The sequence below is a fragment of the Palaemon carinicauda genome, chromosome 15 (assembly GCF_036898095.1).
Source record: "Palaemon carinicauda isolate YSFRI2023 chromosome 15, ASM3689809v2, whole genome shotgun sequence".
Classification (NCBI taxonomy): domain Eukaryota; kingdom Metazoa; phylum Arthropoda; class Malacostraca; order Decapoda; family Palaemonidae; genus Palaemon; species Palaemon carinicauda.
The window spans coordinates 74,106,080-74,132,894 of record NC_090739.1 but is presented as its reverse complement, the minus strand read 5'-3'; the positions used below and the strand labels follow the sequence as shown (position 1 = coordinate 74,132,894).

The 26,815-nt window shown below is 34.3% G+C and overlaps 1 protein-coding gene across 5 annotated transcripts in view; it reads left to right on the top strand.

Moving 5' to 3' along the window:
* CdGAPr (GTPase-activating protein CdGAPr) overlaps positions 1-26,815 on the top strand; it is an 805,825-nt gene that overhangs the window by 540,573 nt on the left and 238,437 nt on the right. For all 5 annotated transcript variants that reach the window (XM_068388520.1, XM_068388518.1, XM_068388516.1 and 2 more), the window contains one exon: positions 9,655-9,897. In XM_068388520.1, coding sequence (XP_068244621.1) covers positions 9,655-9,897 — 243 coding nt within the window. The remainder of the gene's footprint in view (positions 1-9,654; positions 9,898-26,815) is intronic.

Below are 26,815 nucleotides of genomic sequence, written 5' to 3'. Positions count from 1 at the left end.
AACTTTTTATCGAGTATATGTGGCTTGGTGTGTGTATATATATATATATATATATATATGTATATATATATATATATATGTATATATATACATACATATATATATATATATGTATATATATACATATATATATATATGTATGTATATATATACATATATATATATATATATATATGTGTATATATACATACATATATATATATATATATATATATATATATATATATATGTATATATATATATATATATCTGATTCAGGTGATTTAGGAAGTTGAATGCTTTTTTTTCTGATTTCTTTGAATCAGTTGCACATTATTCCTTTTCAATATTGAGCCTCTTATATCACTATTGTATAGCATTGTATAGAAATCATTAATTTTTATCACTCCACCTCTCTTGATAATATTTCCATTTTCATCCTTTAAAGCAAGCATCTATTGGTGTCTAGTTCCAAGTGTTCTTTTCATCAATTTGACGTTTCTTCCTTTCTTTAGTGTTTCCTCAATTTGGTCTGATTATGTTTACGAATGTCATGGGATTTTAGTTTGTTTATTGTCTTGGATTGTTCTGTCGATTCTATTTCATCTCTCTTGGATTTTACCCTCATATCCATTTTTTTTTTTATCAAAATTATGGTTATTGTTAACATTATTATTATTAAGATTAGCAAAATGGTTATTATTAGAATGATTAAAATTATATATTTCTTGATCAAGTTTGTATAAAACTTGGTATCAAACTTGAACAAAAGATATATTATACTATGTTTCTTGATTCATACCTCTGTGCTCTGAATTATTTTTAGAGCTTCAGAACTATTACAAATTTACACAAATTATACTGGTTGATTTACCTGCCGGCATTTAAGTAAATTTTATCATCATTACATTTATTATTACTAGCCAATCTACAACCCTAAATGGAAAAGCAAAATTCTACAAGCTTAAGGACTCCAAAAGGGAAAGTAGCCCAGTGAGGAAAGGAAATAGAAAAGTAACACAAACTTTACATGAGTTTTTTTTTTTTTTTTTTTTTTTTTTTTTGAGATCATTAACAACGCTAAATTGACAAGTCATATATAAACTATGAAACGAGTTTTTCGTCGAGCACTTCAGCAGAAATGCATGGGTTATAAGTTTGAACTTCTGAAATTCCAGTGATTCAACCATCAGATTAGGAAGATCCGTCCAAAATCTGGTCCCAGCTAGAATAAAACTTCTAGAATATTGTGTAGTATTGCGGCTAATGGTGGAGAAGGTAAGACTCATAGAATTAAATGTAGTGTACCTAGTACTATATACAGGATGGTTCAGTCTGGAAAGATCTGAATACTAAAGATGGTCATAATTATGTAAAATTTACAATTGACCAAGAAATAGCCGCATATTTAGCACTAGAAATTTAAATGAGTTGCATATAGTTAAAGAAGCATTATTAATGAAATTATTGGATGTTAAGGATTCTCCTAGACCCGTTTAATAATCATACTTTGTGTTTTGTTAGGCTTCAACTTCAGCCCCCTTATTTCAGGCCTACATACAACATACAGAAGATGGAATAGATGCAAAGAGAGTAACATCATCTGCAAATGCATCAAGCATATTTTCAAGGCCAAGCCACATATCAATCGTATATGGTATGAAAACTAATTGGGTGCGAACCCTATCCTGTGAAATATACGAATTTCATGACCGCTATCAAGGGATTGGAAATTGTAAGGATATAATGTAAAAAACCAGATGATTATAAACACCTTATATGCTAGATTTACCTTTACATTAGAATTGTTAAATAATTAATACGTAAAATTAAAATTCTGTCGTTGCTTAGACCTACAGATTAACTATTTAGCTCGGTGTTAAGCAAATGCAGTTGGTAATACGAACGTCAATTTTAATTATGAAGCTCAGTGTTAAACTGAAGCACATGGTCATATATATCGTTCGTTTTTCTCTCTCTGTTCTTCTTTTTTTTTTATCAGAATTTGAAAGGAAGCTTCTCTGACATTTCTTATCTAATGTCGTATTCCAGCAAAATCGCTCCAAGCAAAGTGGTGCTCTTGGAATTTCCTCTCAAAAGACTTTTCACCCAACGATTTTCCCAGTTTCTTTTTGGCCGAATGACTTGCACTCCATTTGGTGACATTTTTGCGGGATTTTGCGGGACCATTTTGAATATTAAAAGCTAGTTTGTTTTTGTAAGCAACACGATTTTTTAGTGTTTTATGTATATAATATATATATATATATATTTATATATTTATATATATATATATATATATATATATATATATATATATATATATATATATATATATATATATATATATATATTATCATCATCATCATCATCACCTATTGACGCAAAGGGCCTCAGTTAGATTTCGCCAGTCGTCTCTGACGTGAGCTTTTAAATCAATACATCTTCATTCATCATATCCTACTTCACACTTCATAGGTCTCAGCCATGTAGGCCTGGGTCTTCCAACTCGTCTATTGCCTTGTGGAGCCCAGTTCAAAGTTTGGTGAACTAATCTTTCTTTGGGAGTGCGAGGAGCATACCCAAACCATCTCCATCTACCCCTCACCATGATCTCATCCACATATGGTACTTGGATAATCTCTCTTATGGTTTAATTTTTAGTTCAGTCCTACCATTCAACTCTCAATATTCTTCTGAGGGCTTTGTACTAAAATCTACAAAATCTGTTAGATATTATTTCATTGTCATACCACGACTCATGTCCATACAGTGTTATATATATATATATATGTATGTGTGTGTGTGTGTGTGTGAGGTGTATGTGTGTGTGCGCGCGCGCATATATACATACAGGCATATATGGTGATTTCTAGCAACTGAATTATTATCATAATTTCAAAGACCGCCATGTTTCCCAGGACATCAGACAGTCCATGGAATATGATAATGAATATTGCTTGCCGATATTGAACGAAAAACTAGTTTAATATAAACTCATGAGGTCCAACTTAAGCTTTTCCTAATTAGTTTTGAACGAAACTGCTTTTACGAAGTTGCTTTGGCATGGAGGGATCACGGAAAGTAATTGATGCCATTTTCGTATGCCAGTTAATGATTTTCTGTTGGAAAAATAGTGTTCTTGACTTTGGTTATTGAGAGAAAAGGAAGGTGAGTGAAACTTATGAGGAAAGCCTTCTTTACATGCTTTCATTTTATGGCCTAATATTTGCATTGGGGTATTTTCATCGGGATGGTTAGAAGCTTCACATTGTCCGGTTAATGATTTCAAAACTCTCATTATGTGCTATGATTCGTGGTTGCTCTTCACAATAGTAAGCTAAGGTATTCTCTCTCTCTCTCTCTCTCTCTCTCTCTCTCTCTCTCTCTCTCTCTCTCTCTCTCCTCTCTCGCTAGTGACTGGCTGATGTATGGTTTTCATAAAACGATTAATCCTTATCTGCGACCATTTTAGGTTTAGATATTGATAGTTTACTTGTGACGCAATGTTATTTGTCGACTTTTTATCTTTTTGTTAATATTGTAATTGTTGTAAATGCTTTTAGGATCTTTTGAAAATCAGACTGACATGGGAATAATTTTGAAGGTAGGTAATGACATTGAAGGAGAGAGAGAGAGAGAGAGAGAGAGAGAGAGAGAGAGAGAGAGAGAGAGAGTCAATCAGTCAGAATTAATTTAATGCGCTGCAATCCTTTGTCGAATAACACGCTATAACGGGGATGGATAGAATTATAATAGCATTACGTAATGGAATACAGTTTGGAAGATGATGAACAGGTGGCTGAGATTTGATATTGAGAATAGTTATGATATTGTAGACTAGGAAGAGGGTGTGTGGATCAAGTGTTTTTGATGAACACTTATTTGAGGAGTTTAGAATAGATGGAAATGACACTCCGAACATTGGCGGATAAGCAAAATAGTTCCTTCACTTCTGATTATTGGCTCTTGTTTGTATTGAGAAAAAGCCAAATTTTAAAGACTTCAGCTGCTGTTCTTTATTTTTCCTCCCTGGGAGAGGTTATGTTTTCGCCCATGTTTATCTTTTTGTCGGTTTGTTTGTTTGTGAACAACTTCATGGCCACAATATTATTCGTAAAATAGTGAAACTTACAGGGATTAATTTTTTTTTTTGTTGAGACGTGGAAGTGATACAATTTTGAAAGTTCTAGGTCAAAGATCAAGGTCGAGCAAAAGGTCTAGAAATAAGCTGCCTTGGCGGGGGTCTGCATTTCTAGTTAAGCAGTTGTCTTCGCTATTTATTAACCAAGGAAAACCTGCTTTTATATCGGTCAGTCAGTGACAGGACAAGAGTTGAATAAAAATATGTCGGCAATTGATACTACGGCAAAAGTATTGTTAAACTGGATGGGCTAAATTTCATTACATCCCATGGTTGCAGGATTGCCAGTAGCAGCAGCGAAGTGCAGGAAGTTTACCTTGGAAGCACCGAGCCGCCCGAAGCCTTCTCTCTCAGCCTGATATACTGGCGAAAGCCGCTTTAATACTGGCAAGATTAAACGATACTGGAAACCAGTTTCATGGGAAGACAGGATGAGAACACTATTGAATCTAACAGTGTGATCATTCGCAAATGTATTATGTATTATGGGACTTGTGCGTGTATGTAGTAATAACTTAATAAGAACACCGGAAACGTAAAAAGAAAACATGATTATAGATAGTCTTTACTTAAAAAGAATATTATTATCGATGGTCTTGATTTAAAAAGAAAAATTATTACGCAAGTACAAGGCCATTTTTATCCTTAAATAATTGTCAATTACTTTTATGTTAAAATCTAATGATTGAAATACCTGGTTTCTAGCTACGATAGCCAATTGAAAGGGCTTACACCTGATTACTTTACTTGCAGTTGATTATATTACATAGCTGGAGATATGTTGCAAACTTGTAATCACACTAATAACTGGAATTTGTTGAATTTATTATGAAGAGCAGAAAAAAAGCTTTTTTTTTTATTTGAATTCTTTTTTTTTTTTCGTTTGAAAGGATACTTTTTATCACCAGTAAGCTAATCGAAAATATAAGTAATTTTGCATATATTTTAATGAGTATATACATACCTCATATTTAGATACATTGCCTATAGTAACACTTGTGTTTATACAAAGCTGACGGTTTGTAGAACCACGCCCAATCACCTCACCAGATGTGCCAGTTGTAAATGGGTACTGACATTTGGTGAAAGACAAAGGTTGGGGCTACCAGCCTCAATCCTGAAGACTTGCGAACAAACCAGAAGAATGTACTGCTCCCTCCAGATTTATTTTATATATATATATTTTTGATATATATATATATATATATAAATTATATATATATATATATATATATATATATATATATATATTTATATATATATATATATGTATACTGTATATATATATATATATATATATATATATATATATATATATATATATATATATATATCAGTATATGTGTGTGCAAACCAAAAATATACCTCGAAAGAATCCAATTGGCCAATATTTAGGAAGGACTTGAAACTATTAACTTGATTAAATTTATTATCCCCTTATCAGTGGAGCCTTGCCCTGCATCACCAGACACTCTCTCTCTCTCTCTCTCTCTCTCTCTCTCTCTCTCTCTCTCTCTCTCTCTCTCTCTCTCTCTATGCATAATGTGGATATTTTTTTTTTCCTTTAATGATTTATTTTACGAAAACAAGCTAAACCTTTCATCTTTTTGGTTTTACAATAGTTATAGATTTGTTGTTTAATATAACCTGGGGATGGAATTTTGATTTATATTATGAATGGATTTTTTTGAAGGGAAGGTAGACATCCATGTTGTTGTGAGAGCATCCCGGCCGATGCGGAACTTTAGCCATAAATCAAGTTTGAATGGAAGAAGTTGGGGCGAAGGGAAGGGCGAGCGGTTCATGCCTTGGTGCACTTATTAAACGTCATTGTCGGGTTTATTGCAAGTCTGGCATTGGCTCTGGCTACGTTCCTCAAGCTGCTCTCTGGGAAATCACACCAACGCTGCAATTAACGAATGTCACGAGTGTCATTTGTCGGTGGGTTACAGGAGAGAATGTTCTTCATTTGATCTTGCTACATCTTGTGGTTTTAAGTTAAAGCAAGAGGCTTCTGTGAAGGAGTTATGATATGGAGATTAACTTTTGCGTGCGAGTGCCATATGTGGGCGAGATCATGGTGAGGAGTAGATAAGAGATGGTTTGGGCATGCTCTTCGCCCTCCCCAAGCGAGATTAGTACACCAAACTTTCAGCTGGGGTCCACAAGGCACTAGAAGAGTTGGAAGACCCAGGCCTACATGGCTGAGGACTATGAAGCGTGAAGTGGGAGATGATGAATGGAGAAGTATTGATTTAAAATCTCACTATAGAGAGGGCTGGCGAAATCTAAAGTTATTGTCATTATTACCCTTACACTTCTTACCTTCTCCATCTTGAGGCTCAATACTACACAGTATTCTAGAAGTTTTATTCCAGCTGTTACCAAGTTGTGGAATGATGGTCCTAATCGGGCAGTTGAATCAGTAGAACTTCAAAAGTTCAAAGTTGGAGCAAATGTTTTTATGTTGACCAGGCTGACATGAGTCTTTTTATAGTTTATATATGACATATCTGTTTTTGACGTTGTTAATAGTTTATATAGAACATATCTGTTTTGACGCTGTTACTGTTTTTAGAATGATATATTGTTAATTTATTCTCATCATTTATTTATTTCCTTATTTCCTTTCCTCACTGGGCTATTTTTCCCTATTGGAGCCCTTGGGCTTATAGCATCTTGCTTTTCCAACTAGGGTTGTAGCTTGGCTAGTAATAATAATGATAATGATAATGATAATACCTTAACAAGGTTATACTATCAATTATCATATTTCAGTTCTTATACTATAATGGAGGTCCTTTTGTCAGTAGGCGTAAGAGGAGATGATGATGAATAGGAGAGTTTTATCTTCATACAAGCATTGCATATTATAGTAAATGTTGGAAATACTTTGCCTTTATATTTTGGGAAGATTGTGGGTTGTCAAACCAGGTAGTAACAGGTGACAAGAAACATTGACAACAAAAGATTTGGAAAATTCCTGAGAGAGAGAGAGAGAGAGAGAGAGAGAGAGAGAGAGAGAGAGAGAGAGAGACTTTCATTCATTCATTCATAAGAAAGCTAACAGGAAGCCACATTAGTTGCCATGTAAAGTGAATTTTCAACAAGGAAATAAAGAAGGATCTAGAATCTAGAATAACCTGCATTTTTAGAATTTCGTGATTTCTCCCATAATAATTTGAATCAGATTGAACATATACCTACTTTTTTCTAACACTTTGTACCCTTCATATCAAACCTACTAGTAGCTTTGTGGTTATTACGTGTCACTTGTTTTATTGTAGCAGTTGGTTTAATTGAACAATTAGTTTATTTTTTATTGTATATAAAAAAAATTATATTTTGAATAGTTTTGTAATCGGTGGTTTGAAAAATACCGAGGTTTGCCTGACATCATAAAAATCTCATGGATGTAGGTTGATATGGCATTGGTACCTAGCTCCCATCTATAGGATTTGGATGTCAAAGAATTTTGAAATATCAAAATAAAGAAAATAAAGTATATGATACAAACATTGGAATTGTTAAAAAATTTACGAGTATTTGATCACTTTACTTTGAATTGTGTGATGTATTCATAAAAGTACCATCATAAAATGGGATAAGAGATTGAGGGACATTTTGATTCAAATAAAACCCTTACTCTCCGCATGCACTTTTTAAAAATGAAGGACGCCATTTGTGAGTGTGTGTGTGTGTGTGTATATATATATATATATATATATGTGTGTGTGTGTGTGTGTGTGTGTGTGTGTTAAAAGGTGGGTTCTGTATGTATATATTGATTTATTGATATACCAATTACCAAAGTTTGTTTTTCGTTTCATGCTCTTTCCACACACACACACACACACACACTATATATATATATATATATATATATATATATATATATATGTGTGTGTGTGTGTGTGTGTGTCTGAATTTACGGTATATATATGTATGTATATGATAGAATTTTTTCCATGTAAAAATGTGTAAATTGCAGTGAGCTTTAGTTCCGAGTTTAATTTTTATTTATGGATGTCAAAGAAATCAGTCCAGTAGGGCCAAAGACTGATGATCCAAAATATCCGGTTTTGATCCTCCTGCAAATACGTATTGAGCGCCAGTGTGATTCTAATCAATGGTCGTATTTTGTATATATAATTTTTTAAACTGTTAACACGCTCTCTCTCTCTCTCTCTCTCTCTCTCTCTCTCTCTCTCTCTCTCTCTCTCTCTCTCTCTCTCTCTCTCTCTCTCTCTCTCTCTAAGTTCTTGTAGCATTAATTTTTATACCATGTCGTTCTATCCATTGGTAAATGCTATTTATTTTCTATCCATTTCCAAGTTTTCCGTGTTCAGCCAATGGAAATCGTACTCAGAATTTGTAAGCAAAAAACGGCCGGGTCTGTGGCACAGTTCGCATGCTGGGCAACTGGAGTACCAATAAAATACGGCGTTTGAAATGCGTTGGTTGTCTGAACTATTTTGGGCCGACTCTCACTCACAAGAATTATTGGTTAGAGGAATTTCGGTTTCGTTACAAAGCACTCGTGCGGATAATTTTAACGATTTTCGTGCGGCTGAATATCATTATATCTTCGCTTTTATGCTGAGGTTACTTGAAATTACAGTTATAGTGTACTAAACTTTCTAGCTTTAAAAGTACCTCGTTTTCATAAATGTGGGATTTTTCCTTCTCTCTACCTTGCAATTCGTTCCAACGCGACAGTCCTCAGTAATTATAGATGATGGACAACAGTTAATTACAATGATTTTCCAAAATCGCTAAGGGTAGTAGTTAGAGATTTTTTTTATAATATAATTTTATAGTCACACTTAAGAGGAGTTTAACTTTATTACAGGACTTTTATTGCATTTGCATTTTATTCTTAGCTGCCCATCAGGAAAAGGTATACATATTTTGGGGGGAATTAATATTAATTAATGAGTTATAAATTTCATCATGATGCTACTTCTTTATCTTCTACCTCTTATTTTCTCAGTATTATTATTATTATTATTATTATTATTATTATTATTATTATTATTGTTGTTGTTATTTATTATTATTATTATTATTGTTATTATTATTATTATTATTATTATTATTATTATTATTATTGAACCTTTCAGGAAATTCAAATTGTAACTCCTGTAACCTACTTCGACCTGTTAATCAAGGGGTGTCCTTTTCTCGACATAAAAAAAAAAATGAACTGTTTATTAAATTAGTTACAGGGAAGCAATTTACGTTATGGCAACCTTTTACTTAAATAGACTACATTTATCGTTCAATTTAGATTACGCGTTATTATAAATACCTGCAACACTGCCAGAATTTTCTCTACCGATGGATGTGGGTTTGAAAGGAGGGATTTTAAGAGAATCCCTTGTTTTTGGATCTATAGGTAATGTTATTGTTTACCTTCTCTTTCAAAGGTATATTATATCTTTGCTTTTATTGTACAACCCTTACCTTTACACCCTCTCATGTCCTCTCTGAAATGGTGAAAATTAAATTCTTTTTCTTTTTTCTCACAGATATCACTAGTACACGAAGAGCTGAAACCCCTGAGCGCGGGAACTGGCTATGCCTGTGAAGATACAGAGAACCGGTCCCACCTGGTGCAGGTGGCATCATTGGGTCGTTCTTGGGTACTCCGCCGTACCTACGATAATTTCAGGTTCCTTGACAGACAACTTCACCGATGCTGCTACGATAGAAAATTCTCACATCTGCCTGAGTTGCCACCCGAGGAAAACTTGCCCGGGAATGATCGAGAGGTGAGTAAGAAAGGATTATGCTTGTCTTATATTGAGGTCGCATGTCATCTGAGGTCACCGTGTTAAGAAGAAACGTTAGTCGGTTGGGAATGAAATTATAAACCTCATTATACACCTTTGTGTATTAGGTTTAACATAGTTAAAGATTTGAATCCAATGATGTATTAGGTTTAATTTAGGTTAAAACTGAAATGAAAGTATTTATGTAGATATATCACCCTTAGATACTTGGTAAGGATAGTTTTATCAGAATTTGGGACAATACGAAATTATTGTACAATAAAATGAAACTACCATGCAGTGAACGCCGGAGGAGTTCCTACTTCGTTTCATAATAATTGGTAAGCGAGGGCTTTAGTAGTTGCTATCTCCTTTTTACCAGGAGTCGCCAACTCCTTAGAAGTGTTTTTACTGAAGGGTAACTGGAAAAAAATATAAACGTTAATATTCTACTGTATATTCTGATTAAAAAAATTTCCTTTAATGCATTTAGTAGCTATTGGCTTTTTGAGGATTTTTTTTTAATCATGGATAGTTTCCTTATTCACTTCTAATATGCAAGGTAATTTTCCAAGATAGAAGTTAAATTTCTAAATTCTTTATATATTCATCCTCATAGTGGTGTCTCATATTCAGAGTATGGTCCAAATTATTGCTTAGATTTAATAAACATCAAATGATATCTTATGAACTCACATATAAATTACAATGATTATCTATGTATGATTAATATCATTATCATGCATGCTTTCATTTGATTTCGCCGTTTTTTTTGGTGGGATTAAAATCTTTGTATTCTTACTAAAAAGAAAACCATGTTTCATTAATTTGATATTTACCTTAAAACCTTTAATATGTAGGTTTTCTGAAATACGATTCATGTAAATCTGAATGATTAATAGAAATTTTTGTTGGAGTTGTGATTGAACGTCCCATAAAATAGCTGAGTGTACGGTCGTGTTCGTTTTCTATGAACTCAAAGTAAATGATAAAGGGATTCAAGTTGTGTTGCAGGGTAGACCTCGATAAATCATATCGTAATATCCATTATGATGCGAACAACTTTTCTCGTTAGAATATTATTCCCGGTTTTGTTGTCATAGATCGCTTAATTTATTGTACCTGGGTGGTTTTATTGCAGAGAATTTTGAATTTTTAAGGGAATGAAATTAAATAGAATTATTGAGTGAGTAGCAGTAAAATATGTACATCTCTTGACCAAACGATATAAAAGTTTCGTAAATTTTGCAGCCTTGGTAGTGATTGAAATTATCCTGTGTCACATATTTCACTAGTAAAATTATTAGTATTCGTCTATCATGCTGAAAATTTACAATAATGTTAAGTCTGCCCTGTCTTTCTCTGAAAGTTACGTAAAACTTCCAGCAAGCGTGCTAGTTGAAATATGGAGCGTTAAAAGCAAAGCAATAATGGACCATACAGTTTCGCGTGCTATTCAAATATGCTGTACATTCAGAAGTTACTACTGGCTTAGAATAAAAAAAAAATAGATCTTACATCAGAATTTGCATCTTTTCCACTTTTATTTTATTTATTGCTCTTGTATTATATGAAACATTTTCCTCTTTTTTTTTTAACATAGGTCCACTATTTTTATTTGTTTTCTCTTCTTACTGACGCAAATCTCATTATTTCATGATGAAGAAATATCGATGAGAATAATTATAGTCTTGTCGATATACCAATATATTGCCAACTTAAATGTCTATATCAAAACCAGTAAATATATGGCATGCAAAAAAGAAAGTATTCGATAACTTATATCAAGGTCACATCTGTGAAATAATTATTTATTATTGTTGCATACGCACACCAGTAGTGAAAAGGCATCTATTTCCAGAGTTCTGAAATTATTACTACCCAATGCCTGCTCTCTCTCTCTCTCTCTCTCTCTCTCTCTCTCTCTCTCTCTCATATGGTCCTTTCGGTAACACGTCTAGTTATCGATGATATGGCAACACGTTCAAATCTCTGTCTAGACGAGGGGGGAACAGATGGGCATGATCCGAATATTTGAGATTGGCTGAGTTAACCTAAGCAGCAAACTAAATAGTTAGTTGTTAGCCGACCGTTTCAGGTTCAAGGTAGGGTGGAAAGAGAAAATGAGATAGAAAACTGATGGGCGGGACTGAGGCTGTCATAACACTTGTATACCACCAAAGTAAATGGGAGGGATCACCATTCTCTCACTTTCTCTCTCTCTCTCTCTCTCTCTCTCTCTCTCTCTCTCTCTCTCTCAAGGAAAAGAATAGATGTTCCTCCATCATAAATGGGGTTTCACAGCGTGCAGCTCCGTTTGCAGTGTCAATACTGAGTTGTTAAACTTTGGGAGTCTAGTTTTTTTTTTTTTTTTCGAGAATAAGAAAATAAGTCCATTTAACTTTCCAAATGCAACAATTTCGAAAGTGTACTTACAAGTCAAACAAGAGATTAAATTAGATGATTTTCAATTTGTATATATGTTTTGAAAGTCGCAAGAAGTAAAACCTTATAAAAAGGTTTAAACCAAATTAGCGATACAATATGTAAGGGGTTTCATCTATTCCCTCGTTTGAATATGCAGTGTAGATATAATCTTTGTTGAATTTTGGATTAGATGCTAACCAGTTGGTAAAGGAGAGGAAATGCGGTATACGCCTCCCAGCCATAGCCATCCTTCTAGTGACATAATATGGCAAAAGTGCAGTAAAGAACCGCCAGAGCTTTACTGAAAATTACAAGACTTGGTTTTATTATTCTGTTGCTTGGTCACAGTGCAACGAAGTTTCCGAATCAGACGATTGGTCAAGGGAAATGCAGTAATGGGAATAACATGCGGAACTTAAGATTTGGAGACTATTTAGCAGGAGCAATACTAGATAAGATATTGGAAATGGAAGTGGCGGAAGGTGTTGTTATTCACGGTCGTCATCTGGAACCCAAGCAAGTTTGAAATAATGTTCTCTCTCTCTCTCTCTCTCTCTCTCTCTCTCTCTCTCTCTCAAGAACAGGCCTCGTGGAGTTGAGCTGACGTGATTGCAGTTTGAAATCGTATATAAGAGAAACTTGTCTTGCTTTAATAGTGAATTACAAACCCCTGGCAGAGAATTATATGTTTATAAAAAGGATGCCAAATTTACTAGAGGTAATGAGTGATGGTTTTTGGAGGCTAACAACTTTGAGCTAAATACTGTAATTCCAACATATTCATACGTTGTGAAATCCTGTCATTCTTCATATTGATATTTTTGTAGGAGCAAAGATCTTTCTTGAAGGTACACTTGGGTGCACTATTTTATCTAATTTCTCTTCCTTTTGTTTTGTTAGAGTTTTTATAGTTTATATAGGAACTATTTATTGTAATGTTGCTACTGTTCTTAAATTTTTTTCCGTGTTCCCTTTCCTCACTGGGCTATTTTCCCTGCTTTTCCAACTAGGGCTGTAGCTTAGCAAGTAATAATAATAATAATAATAATAATAATAATTGGAAGTGGAAAAGATCGGTCGCTAGTTTCAGGCAAGGGAAAAGTATTATGATATAGTTAATGGCAGGGTAGATTGGAAGCGAATGATATCCGACCGAGGAGAGAATCAAAGGCTGTGTGTGTGAGAGAGAGAGAGAGAGAGAGAGAGAGAGAGAGAGAGAGAATATTAGGGTGTCATATTTCTCCAATTTTGAATGAAACTGGAACTGTGAGAGATTTATTCAACCTTCTGTATCAGAACTACAGATGTAATACCCCCTGAGAATTTTTGTAAACCCTCCACTTCATATTGTCAGATCGTTCATAAATTTGTAAAGGGTTTTTGTATAATGAGGGAATGAGATAGAAAACTGACGCGCGTGAGCAAGACTGTCATAACATGTATACACCACTAAAATAAAGTGTAGGGATTACCTCTCTCTCTCTCTCTCTCTCTCTCTCTCTCTCTCTCTCTCTCTTTCAATGAGGTGAACAGGCCTCCTATGGGGAACTGTGGGAAATGAACTAATTTTGGCTGATGACAAGTCCTACATTAAGGTCTTTATTATGAGTATTTTTTGTAGTGAAATTTAAAGTTGGATATCTGTTTTCTTGGTATTATTTCAAATGTAAAATATGATATAATTGGTTTTTATTTGAAAATCCATCATTACAAGTTCTTCCAATCTCTAGAAAAAAAAAAAAGAGTTCGACAATAGCAATTTTGATTGTTTGATACTCGTGAAAAGTAGAAATCTGTGTAGTAGGAAACGGTAGAATATGAAAGATACATATAGTCTCAAATAGATCCAGAGATGAGTTGGCTAGGGCACCAACCACCCGTTGAGATGCTACCGCTAGAGAGTTATTGGATCCTTTGACTGGCCAGACAGTACTACATTGGATCCTTCTCTTTAGTTACGGTTCATTTTCCCTTTACCTACACATACACCGAATAGTCTGGTCTATTCTTTACATATTATCCTCTGTTCTCATACACCTGACAACACTGAGATTACCAAACCATTTTTCCTTGCTCAAGGGGTTAACTACTGCATCGTAATTTACTCTTGGTAAAGGTAGAAGAGACTATTTAGCTATGGTAAGCAGCTCTTCTAGGAGAAGGACACCCCGAAATCAAACCATTGTTCTCTAGCCTTAGGTAGTGCCATAGCCTTTGTACCATGTTCTTCCACTATCTTGGATTAGAGTTCTCTTGCTTGAGGGTACTCTCGGGAACACTATTCTCTCTTATTTCTCTTCCTCTTATTTTGTTATAGTTTTTTATAGTTTATATATGAAATACACATTTTAGTGTTGTTACTGTTCTTAAAATATTTGATTTTAATTGTAAATTACTTTTCTTATTTCCTTGTTCCCTTTTCTCACTGGGCTATTTTCTTTGTTAGAGCAACTGGGCTTATAGCATCCTGCTTTTCCAACTAGGGTTGTAGCTTAGCAAGTAATAAGAATGATAATGATAATAAGTAAGAAAGATTTTGTATGGGTTTATTACTTACAAAACACCCCAGTGATTCCTTGCACTGTCAATAAAAAAAATATTGCGTTTGTAATATTGCCTTACCGTAAGCTCGTCAGTAACAGTATATCATTATAACAACGAAAAAAATTTTTCTCCTTAGGTATGAATATATTTATGACTATCGTTTCTCGAAATAAATATATATATATATATATATATATATATGTATGTATGTATATATATACTGTATACATATATAATATTATTATTATTATTATTATTACTTACTAAGCTACAACCCTAGTTGGAAAAGCAGTATGCTATAAGCCCAGGGGCTCCAACAGGGAAAATAGCTCAGTGCGGAAAGGAAAAAAGGAAAATAAAATATTCTAAGAAGAGTAACAACAATAAATATCTCCTATATAAACTATAAAAACTTTAACAAAACAAGAGGAAGAGAAATAAGATAGGAGAGTGTGCTCGAGTGTACCCTCAAGCAAGAGAACTCTAACCCAAGACAGCGAAAGGCCATGGTACAGAGGCTATGGCACTACCCAAGACTAGAGAACAGTGGTTTGATTTTGGAGTGTCCTTCTCCTAGAAGAGCTGCTTACCATAGCTAAAGAGTCTCTTCTACCCTTACCAAGAGGAAAGTGGCACTGAACAATTACAGTGCAGTAACCCCTTGGGTGATGAAGAATTGTTTGGTAATCTGTGTTGTCAGGTGTATGAGGATAGAGGAGAATATGTAAAGAATATGCCAGACTATTCAGTGTGTATGTAGGCAAAGGGAAAATGAACCGTAACCAGAGAGGAGGATCCAATGTAGTACTGTCTGGCCAGTCAAAAGACCCCATAACTCTCTAGCGGTAGTATTTCAACGGGTGGCTGGTGCCCTGGCCAACCTACTACCTTCAAAAGAGAGAGAGAGAGAGAGAGAGAGAGAGAGAGAGAGAGAGAGAGTCAGATTTAACCAGCTTCCAGTAAATGGAGTATGGCGACAGTAAAATTATATATTCACCAAAGATCAAATAAGGATTTACAATATACTGTATATTTTTAGCACCAACTAGAACTATGATAAAATTTTCAATGCAATATTGTTTATTGCTGCATATGTTGATAACCACTACACAGTTAAGTATAATACTTTCATTTTTATGGTTAAGTAAACCATTTTTAAATATCAAATATTGTTTAACATTTCATACCAATACTAAGATTCACTAAGTCATTCATTACGATTGTTGAGGTTAAGTAAATGAGGATTTTTACCTTACAGTAGTTTTGAACCTTGATTAATCAAGGTTCATCAAACAATGAATTGACAAAGTATATAATATACAGATTATACTATAAGTATGATGCTATGGCAAAATTAACTGAATTCTAGCACTAGAAATAAAGTCAAGCGTTCCATTGTAAACATAAAAGGAGACAAAACATTTGCTTCTATAAAATGCTGACTCAAATACTTGCTTATCAATTTTAACTATAAAAGCATTTCTACATGAGTGATGACGAATTTTCAAATATTCATACCTAAGAGGGGAGAGAGATATAAATACATACATACATACATACATATATATATATATATATATATATACATAAATATATACATAAATATATTCATAGATACAGGTAAAGAATAATATGGGTTTGGGCTTAAGCGCCTTGTTATTTCACTATAGTTAGTGGCATAATTAGTAGTGTATGGAAACCATTTTTTGGGGGGGAGGGGGAGAATTAATCCGAAGTCTACTATTTTAAGAGGACTTGGATTTGCATTGCAATTGGTAGTGTTGAGTATTGTACACAGTTAATCAGATTGCCTGTGTTTTTGCTTATCTTTGTGTTACAGAGATTTGTTTTCGTGCATCACACCTGGTTTCCTAAGCAAAGACTGCACACGAGACCAATGGAACATCTGTTGTTGAAACGTATAACTAGTCCAAAGTATTTGCCAATCGTGGTCTTATTATGTGGTCATGTCTTTAGCGCCCAGACATGTTTATCTCTCCCAAGCAGTTTTTGTTTTACGTGAATGAGGACCGTGTTTGCGCCTGCGCGTGCATGCGTGAAAGCAGCCCAGAGAAGACGTTCCTTATACAGAATTCTCTCTCTCTCTCTCTCTCTCTCTCTCTCTCTCTCTCTCTCTCTCTCGCATTTTGTTAATTCCCAATGAGGTGAACAGGCCTTCTGTGGGGGACTTTGGGAAATTAACTCATTCTGGCTGACGGCATCATTATAGTCTCCCCTAAGGTCGTCATTTTGTGTATTTCCATAGCGAAATTTACTGTTGGAAAATAGGGGTTTGATTGGTTTTTATTCAAGAATCAATACTTACAAGTTCTTTCGATCACAGAAAAAAAGAATGCGGCAACATTTGAAATATAGGAAATTATAAAAAGAAGCATGCACAAAATTAAAACCACGTTTCTTCACAAACTTTTTTTTTACAAAGAAAGAAAATGTTGTTGCTCCTTTACTTTCAATGACAAATTGAATTAATTCAAAATATTGATAGATAATGGGAACAGGCAGGAAAGTAGAGCAATAAAATGTTTAAATGGAATGTTTAAGAGTTTTGTTAAGCTGCTGGAATGATGCCAGTAGTGTAACTTAAGCCTGGAGTCCCTCTAGCGACTTTTTCGTTGAGTGACGGTAATTGGTGATTGTTGCCAGCTACCTCCAGAAAATGTAACCATCGGTAGATGATGAGAGCTAAAATGCGAGAATTTGAGTCTCGGACGACGGAATGACGGGCGTCGAGCGTCTGAGACGAAGGTGCAAGCGAACGTCGACCAACTGACAGATGAATGGTCGGAAAAGCGATTGGAAACATCGCTCGTACACATCGCACGATGTGGGCGACATCGTAGGAACATGCACTTGGCCATCGTATGCCTGTAGAGCGATTGACTATAGACAGTACGATCGACAGAACATTGAGTGCCAGGTGTGATGTAAAGGAGGCCACTGAACCCAAGCCACCAGACACTTCTCATGATATGATGGTATTAAAAAATGGAGGGGAACTTGATTGAAATTGATGGTTTAAGACTGACAAGACTTTTTTTTTTATATGGAGCCGAAATTGTCTTATGGTCTGCTAACACGAACCTCTATTTTAGATCCCTCTGTCTTATATCGGGAGTATTTTATTGTCGAATAGGCATTTATTTTTATCATTAGATGGGCCAGGTTCTTTATTTTAAAACGATTTTTTTTCTATTAAATTTTATTTTATTTTTAATATTCAAAGCTGTCAGATATTTGGTGTACCTTTTTTTCTCCTCCGTTTTCTTAATCTTATTTCTGTATCCAAAACTGTCTTTATCTTATTAGTAGACAGTTTCATTTGGACATTTTAGCTAATTATTCGTAATACTAGGTATGCAGTTAATTATAATAGTCATGCTTTCTTCATCCTAAGACTCAATACTTCACAGTATTCTAGAAGTGTTATTCCAACTGTGACCTATTTGTCGAATGATCTTCTTAATCAGATAGTTGAAGCGGTGGAACTTCAAAAGTTCAAAATTGCAGCGAATGTTTTTGTGTTGAACAGGCTGATGTAAGTCTCTTTTTATAGTTCATATGTGAAGGATCTATTTCAGTGTTGTTACTGTTCTTAAAATGTTTTATAAGTTCATTACTTCTCTTGTAATTTATTTATTTCTTTTCCTCACGGGGCTATTTTTCCTTTTTGGAGCCCTTGGGCTTGTAGCATCCTGCTTTTCCAACTAGGGTTGTAGCTTGGCTAGTGATTATGATAATAATAATAATAATAATAGCTGCATCGGCAGAGTTTATTTTCTTATCCAATTTTTCTATTTTCCGGATAATTCTCTTCTCTGATGAATTTTTCAAGTCTGCTGGCTGATTGCAGCGCTCTAGAGAAGAGAATTATCCGGAAAATAGAAAAATTGAATAAGAAAATAAACTCTGCCGATGCAGCCATTACTTTTAACTCAACCTGCCTAAAAGAGGGTCTCCTACCACGAAATAATAATAATAATAATAATAATAATAATAATAATAATAATAATAATAGCCTTTTATCTTTAATATTTACAACTGGCTAACAACGTGGTAACTCTCAATGCTTGCTATGGGCACGCAGCCTCATTATATAGTGCAACCCGGGTAGCACGCCACGTGATGGGTGACGTTCGAGTATATTTGTCTCAGGAATGTTCACTCCATCGATTTTGGTCACTCGTACATTCGAAACCCTTCGAGCGACGTTGCTCCTCATTCTTTGTTTGTCACTCTATGTTTCTTTCGAATGCTTGGCTTCTAAAATTGTCTTGCGAAGATTAAGGCTCATGTCACACATTTGCAACTAAAATATGAAACTTGCTACAATGCTAGAAAATGGTCGTATTTTTCAGTATTGCCATTCTACAATGAATCCACTTTCAATATGAGGAGAATATCGTGGGAGGGTTGCTGGACCTAATGCACCCCTGGGCGATGATTCGCATGCCGCTGGCCGAAGCATGGTCATGCTGCAAGTTTTTTGGAATGTTTAAAACTGTGACAGACTTCAGCAGCAAACCTTGTCAGTTCAGAAATTTTGCAGCAGAGTCTGAAGCGAATCGTGCCTAACTTCATATTGGCATCGGTTCCTGTGCGACAATCATAGGTATTTACGATGCACTCATTATAGTATCTAGCGAGTCTGCGACATGGCAACTCAGCATGATGCTGCTTTCCGCTCACTTAAAAGCAGCGTGAGAGGGATGCTCTGCCTGAGTTCGCCCCACTCTGTCGCACCATTAATTTTTGTAAGACATAGTAATAGGACCCAGACATCACTGTATTCTTTTTGCGAACATGTTTACCGTCAATTGCCCATATTAATAGTGTGTGGGAAATTCCATAGTCCCTGGAATTCATGGGCTACATTCTTCCACCCCTCTGCAGTATCACGAATTTTCATTACTTCATCACCATATGTAGCAACGATGGCTAGACAGGCTTCAGGCACAAGGAGAGAGATGGTTTTGGATGCTATTCAGAGGGCGTACCTAAGAGTCTTGTAGCTATCAATCATTGCTAAAAAACGGAGGGTTATTCCAACTTTTAGAACAACATCCAACGGCTTTCTCCAGAATGTCGTAATTTTTTGTATGTAGGACCAAACATGCTCCACAATTTAGTTTAAAAGGTCCTCATCCAAGCGAGTAAAGTTCCTTATAGAGCTGTGGATCTTCTGCAGCAAGCTCATGCGTGAGGTTCTCATAAAAGCTGAACGTCAGTTAGTTTGTGAGGTAACCCCTGACCCAAAAACTTTGTGGTTTTGGCTTCTTTTTTGACGATATCTTTTAAGCTTCTGTATGAGTGCACATACTTTGAATATATGGCCTTCACTAGTTGAGGATTCTCCATCACTTCGACTATCTGTTCAATGAGGCTCATGTTGCTCTGGCAGGGTAAAGTACTGTGTTGCTACGGCAGAAACATCCCTTCATATACCTCATTGACAAGTCGTTGGGCACTCATTGCCAAGTAGAGTGGTAATCGAGTGGCATTCTAAAGCCCTTACAATAACCCCAGGCTTAATAGCCGTGTTGAACCCAGTAGATAGTAACTCGCGTTCAACTCTATCGCACACCCCCTCCGACAGGCACCCAGGTCCAAGTATCAGTGAGCGAGAATCCAACAGGACAGGTGATCCAACATAAAACAGCAAAACAATCTCCATCAATCGCTAGATTTGCACCAGTTTTTTTTTTTTTTTTTTTTTTTGTTAAAAGAAGTAGCAGAGCTTAGTTGCAGATGTGTGATCCAGATCTAAGGTCAAACCTAATCTTCGCAAGACGTTTCACAATCCACGACACCCATGGTTGCACATGTATATTGTCGTGCGACCTAGGAGATTCATTGTGAACAAAGTGCTCATATTACACAATGGTGTGTCACGATCTATAATTTTCTGGAAGTATCTGACAACAATTGGCATCGCTAGACGACAAATCGTAAGTAAGGGTCTAGCCTAAGGCTTGAAAACGTCGCAGAAGGGCGGCTGAATCTGGCATGATGACTTCAGACTTGAAGATATCAAAGAAGGGGTTGGCTTCAAGATGGGATAGTGTGTTCTCCCAAAATTCGGAGTTTGTGCAAAATGGAGGGCAGGCCTCGGGCAGTGTTGACTACTATTCGGCACAGGCTGGAGGGTTAGCTGCTTCCTTTAGTTTCTCCGTCTGGGACAGGACAAGATTTTTGGAGATAAGGTCTTTGTCATCTGAAGGGGAGGTTGGAACCGGGCTTTGTTCAGCTTATGATTTTCTTATCTTGTTCCTGTCTAATCTGGACAATCTCATATGTAAGTTTATATACACTTGTACAGCATGGGCGGAGCTAATTACGATGGGTAATCTCCATTTCAATATAAGGATTATTTATAATCAGCGTCCTGATTGGTTTCCTCAAAAAGGCCCCCTTTGGTCATCCATAGAAGCTTCTTTAACAAATTTTCTGATGCAATCTGGACCTGATGTTGCACCATATAACAAAAGCATAGCATAAAACTCCCCGTGATGATATTTTCTAAAAACATGGATTTTCATCGAGGCTCGGTTTTGGTTTGTGTTATAACCACAATTATTATGAACTTAAAAAAAATTTATTTAATGCTATGAATCTCTTCCGGGTTTTTTTTATGATTTTATTAGATTTTTACCATGTAATTAGTAAATTTCCTGTTTCATAGTTTTTTTAATAACCCAGTAGAATAGAATATCATTGTGATGGTATATCTTTCAAAATTGCCTCACCCTCGAAGAAAAAGAAATACTGTATGTCAATATAGTTGGTGAAATCATGACCCCGAACACATACCAAGCTTTAGTCTCTCGCCGTTGTGTGCATATTTCCCTCTCCATCAGTTTTTGATATTATTGTAGAATCGTCATTCTCATAAAATTTTGTATTGGAAATTTACAATGCCGTGAAAGGTTTATTTTCTTTTTATATATTGTCTTCAATACAAAGTGCTTTGTAAATGAGCAGTTTTTCATTTTAATCTGCCATTGCATTTAATTAAAAATGTTACCCTGTTATTTCTAAAAGAAAAATGTTAACCCTCTATTTCCGAAAAAAAATGTTTCCCTGATATTTCTAGAAGAAAGATATTTCCCTGTGTAAAAACGTTTTTTTTTTTTTTTCTTTTTTTTTTTTTTTTTGCACCGTGGTATTATTTTTCATGTTAAACAGATTCATGTCTAATGCATATGTAAACTTGATTTTTTTTTCAATATGAAGGGTTGCTGATATGTTTGACGTTATTTTGCATAGAATGTTGTAATTTAGATATACTCTGTCGGTTTCCCATGTCTATGACAGCAAGTTTGCAGCCCTGTTGTGGTTTCTGCTGCGTGATGTATTACAGTTATTCTAGTCTTCGAGACAACGGTCGTTGCCTAGATGCAGGCAATTGATAGTTAGGATGCATAATGTTGACGTATTTACATGTGCCACCGTGGCTTTGAAGGATTTTTTATTTATTTTTTTAGTTGCTTTACTTTGCATTTGTCTCGTGACCATTTGGTAATAGGTGACCGTTGTGGTTTTAGAGTTGAACGTACGTTTAAAAGTATTGCCTTAAATCTTCATGTGGAATTTGGGAATCTGGAGATAAACACATTTATTATCTTTCTCTTTTCCTCTTCTCAAACCTTCAACTCCGATTGAACGTATCGATGATCTTCCTTTGTTTAATGATTTTTATAGTTTTCACCAGCCAATCTATAACCTTAGTTGGGAAAGCAAATTCTAAATGTTCAAGAGAGTAAATAATAAAATATAAAAGATGAAAGATAAAGATAGATCATAAGATAAAAACAATGTTGTGTGAATATTTAGTAGATACATTTTGAAATGAGACGTTTGTTTAATTGCTTAAGAAATAAAGCGTTTGCACCAAATTCTAATTTCCGAAATTCTGCCGATTCTAACAATTTATATTCAAAAGATCATTGCGCAATATAGTCAGCGGGAATAAAACTTCTAGAATACTCTGTAGTATATAGTGCTACTACTCGCTGGAGAATGTAGTATGAAGATTTGAAAGGAAAAGACGGTTAGAGTTATGGAAAATCTTACACAGCGTGAGTATGTAGCTAATTGAACAACGGTAATTACTATTCCACTTGGGCGAGTCCTTGTTTTCTTATCCCTAATCTGGTTGTTAATTTTGGACACCGTCCTGTAGTTTGCTCATTGTGTTTTTTCATATAAAAATCATAATTCTGAATCATCACTTGCATTTGGATATATCTTCCCAGAGTGAACAATTCTCCACGTTGCAAAGAACTAAATTTGCCGTCAATTCTAAGTCTTGCGTTTTCTATCGTGAGGGTCAGTGCTAAAGTATTTTTGAAATTTTATTCCATGTGACTAGTTGTACAATAATCCTGTTAAATCTGGGAACTTCGGAATTTCAAAATTGGTTAAAAACTTGCTTTTTCTTTGTTTAAGCAGGTGATCTTGAGGATTGTTTTATGATGTATATGTTACTTATTCAGTTAACTGTATATATTTTAACTTTTTTTACTTTCTTTATTGCTATAGTTTTTATTTATTGATCCATTTCTTTGTCGCACTACGCTGCTTTTGTTCTTGGGGTCTGTAACATTCTGATTTCCAACCATGATTGCTTACAGCTTGACTTATTCATTATAACGTTTTTGACAACAACAATAATACTGTAAACTCTTTTGGTAATATTATCATTACACAGACGCTGTTTATGTAAACTAATTGCTTAAATATAGTTTTAACCATTAACAAACAAGCCTATTGTCGTCATAGGTACTACCCCTATTAGTGTAAGTCAAAGGAATGGTGTACTTGTCTCCCAAGGCATGCTGCTACTCTAATCTATGGTTCTAAAACACGACCTCCGATCCCACGACGTTGTGACCAGAAGCATTTTCAAGGTTTTTCCCGGCGACAGGTGGACTCCTGTTGTCACCTCTAGGCCTAAGAAAACTCCTCTTGTTTTTTTCGCACCAGTGTGTTTTTTTTTTTTTTCAAGTAACTGTACAGAGAATATTTCCTCATTTTTTTATACTCAATTATTTTTAGAGTTTAGTTTGGGAAGATATTGACAAGGCAAGGCCTATTTCTGGAATTTATTTTATTTTAACTTCGTTATCAATAAAAATTTACGTTAGGGTTTCTTTGCCAGACTTTTAGCAATACTTACAGGATCACAGTGGAACAGAAATAAAGAAAATACATTGATATTAACTACTCGTCCTAACTAAAATATTTGGTAGAAATTTAGTGACATCTTGTATTTTTTTCTTTCGTAACGTCTTTTTTTAAGCCTTAACACATGCATACTTATACTATGGTCCAAAAGTAGGTGAACAGCAAATAATTAAATTATTTTGAAATTACATACACATACAAATATATTTACTAACATAATTATCGCATTGACAATTAAATTTTATTGTGAACAATAATGTAAAAGCCTTAATTTTTTTTAGAACCAATATATATATATATATATATATATATATATATATATATATGTGTGTGTGTGTGTGTGTGTGTGTGTGTGTGTGTGTGTGTGTTTAAAACGACCCGTGAAACAAAATAGATAACTAAAATTCGACCAACACAATTTGGTCCTTGTTTTTCCGCCCATAATTTTGTTACTATGCTTTCATATTTCCAGATTGTAAGCCACAAATAAGTTCTTGGTACAGAATTTAATTTTACGGAAATACATACCCAAAGACAAATTATGTATAAGTAGATTTACAATGTTTCCAGTATAATTGTCTCTCATTCGATACTCAACTAGATAATCTCTTACCCGGTTTTGTGTTAGATCAGGGCCATACTTACTTTTACCTTATGTAAAACACGGGCTCTTGCGTTGGCAGCCCGTAAAGCGTGGCCATAGGTTCGAATCCTGGCCCGGATACAGGCATTAACTATATATGATTCCCTTATGGGTATTTATATATATGTATATCCTTATATCTATATGTATGTATATATATTATATATATATGTATATATATAATATATATACATATATATACACATGTGTATAGCAAGATACTGTATGTGTCAATTTGTGTATATATATATATATATATATATATATATATATATATATATATATATATATATACACATGTGTATAGCAAGATACTGTATGTGTCAATTTGTGTATATATATTATATATATATATAATATATATTATATATATACATATATATACACGTGTATAGCAAGATACTGTATGTGTCAATTTGTGTGTGTATATATATATATATATATATATATATATATATATATATATATATATATATATATATACTGTATATGTATATATAGCAATATATTATATGTGTTGATTTATATATATATATATATATATATATATATATATATATATATATATATATATATATATATATATATATATAATTTGCAGTTATATAAACGCGAACGTTGTTATAAAAATGAAGAACCATTGTCAGCTAATGGTTAACTTCTCAACCTTCATATACCTTGATGGGGGCGAAGATTATACTTTGTTACATAGTCTTTTGAGGCAACAGGCAGAAGTTAATAATGAGAGCTGGTGAAGATCGTCAGCTGATTGCCAGCCACCTTTGTTTGTGCTGTGGTTGAAGGTTAAGCTGAGTGTGTGACTCATTGAAAAATTTAACAAGAAGAGGGAGTCATTTGCAAAGTGATTTTAACCATATCTTTATTTTCAACTACTTCATGATAATTTAACGACTTTTGTGCGAAATTGTAAAGAAAAGATAGTGAAACGGTTTGTACGGATGGTAGAGGAAACAAGTGATACTATCTTTCTCTGTCTGCCTGTGTAGCTTCCTGGAGACCTCACTCTTTGCTTTGTTTCATTTCCTTCCCCTGACGACTGCTTTGTAGGAATATTTTGTTTCTGTATTACATTTTTATCCGATTTACTTTTAAATTTGTTGGGTGTATGTATTGGGGCATTTTAAACGAGAATTATGATTTTTAAATCTTTAATCCTTTGAAGAGGGATTAAGTGAAAGTGCTGGGTTCAAAAAAGGTCAAATGAAGAGAAAGCGAGAAGCAGGATTTTCATTTCAAAAGTATTTGTCATTTCAGTGGAAGAAAGTGGTAGCAAAAAAAGATTTTTTGGAAACGCCCCGCCACTCAGAAAGGTCACAGATAGAAAAATAAAACGTTTTGGAAAGCGTTGGCTGGGTTTAATTACCAAACTGACTTTTATGACTTTTCTTTTCCTTGGTTCCTTCCATATTATGTATTGTTTCATGGGTTTGGTTATGCAATGTGTGTATCGTATTCCAGATAAACCTTGCCCTATAAATCTTCATTATAACATTTCACCTAAGTCATGTATATGGTACCCGTGTATTTCAAGTTGTTTACAACTTCTGCTTGTTTTCAGTGGGCCAAAGGGTATATGTTTGGCTTCACTTTTACTATGGAAATGTTTATCATCGTTGAGTTTTACAATTGTGATTAAAATCAGTACTTGGAAAATATAGTACATGGGAGAAAATATTTTAAAAGATGTGAAAGGTTACCCTTATTTTTTAAGTAATGACCGTAATATGTTTCTTTAAAATTACTTAAAATTAATGTTTTATAATCTTTAAAAAGTGTTTATACAGTATGTCTCGATTGTGAAGTGTTTATATGTCTTGATTGTGAAATAATTTTAAAATGCCTTTACGTCCTTTAATGATTGTTTCATTGTTGTAATGTAAATTAGCCGTTGATAGGTTTTACCTGTAACTACAAAATGATGGCAAATAGTTTAGTTTTTCCAGACGGCGCATGATGTAATTTGTAAAACGTAACCATACCTAGCTGGAGTACAAATGTGTATAATTTTATATATGAACATGATTTCTATAATTTACACGAAGACGGTTCGTATAGCCTTCCAATGTTTTATATGCTTGA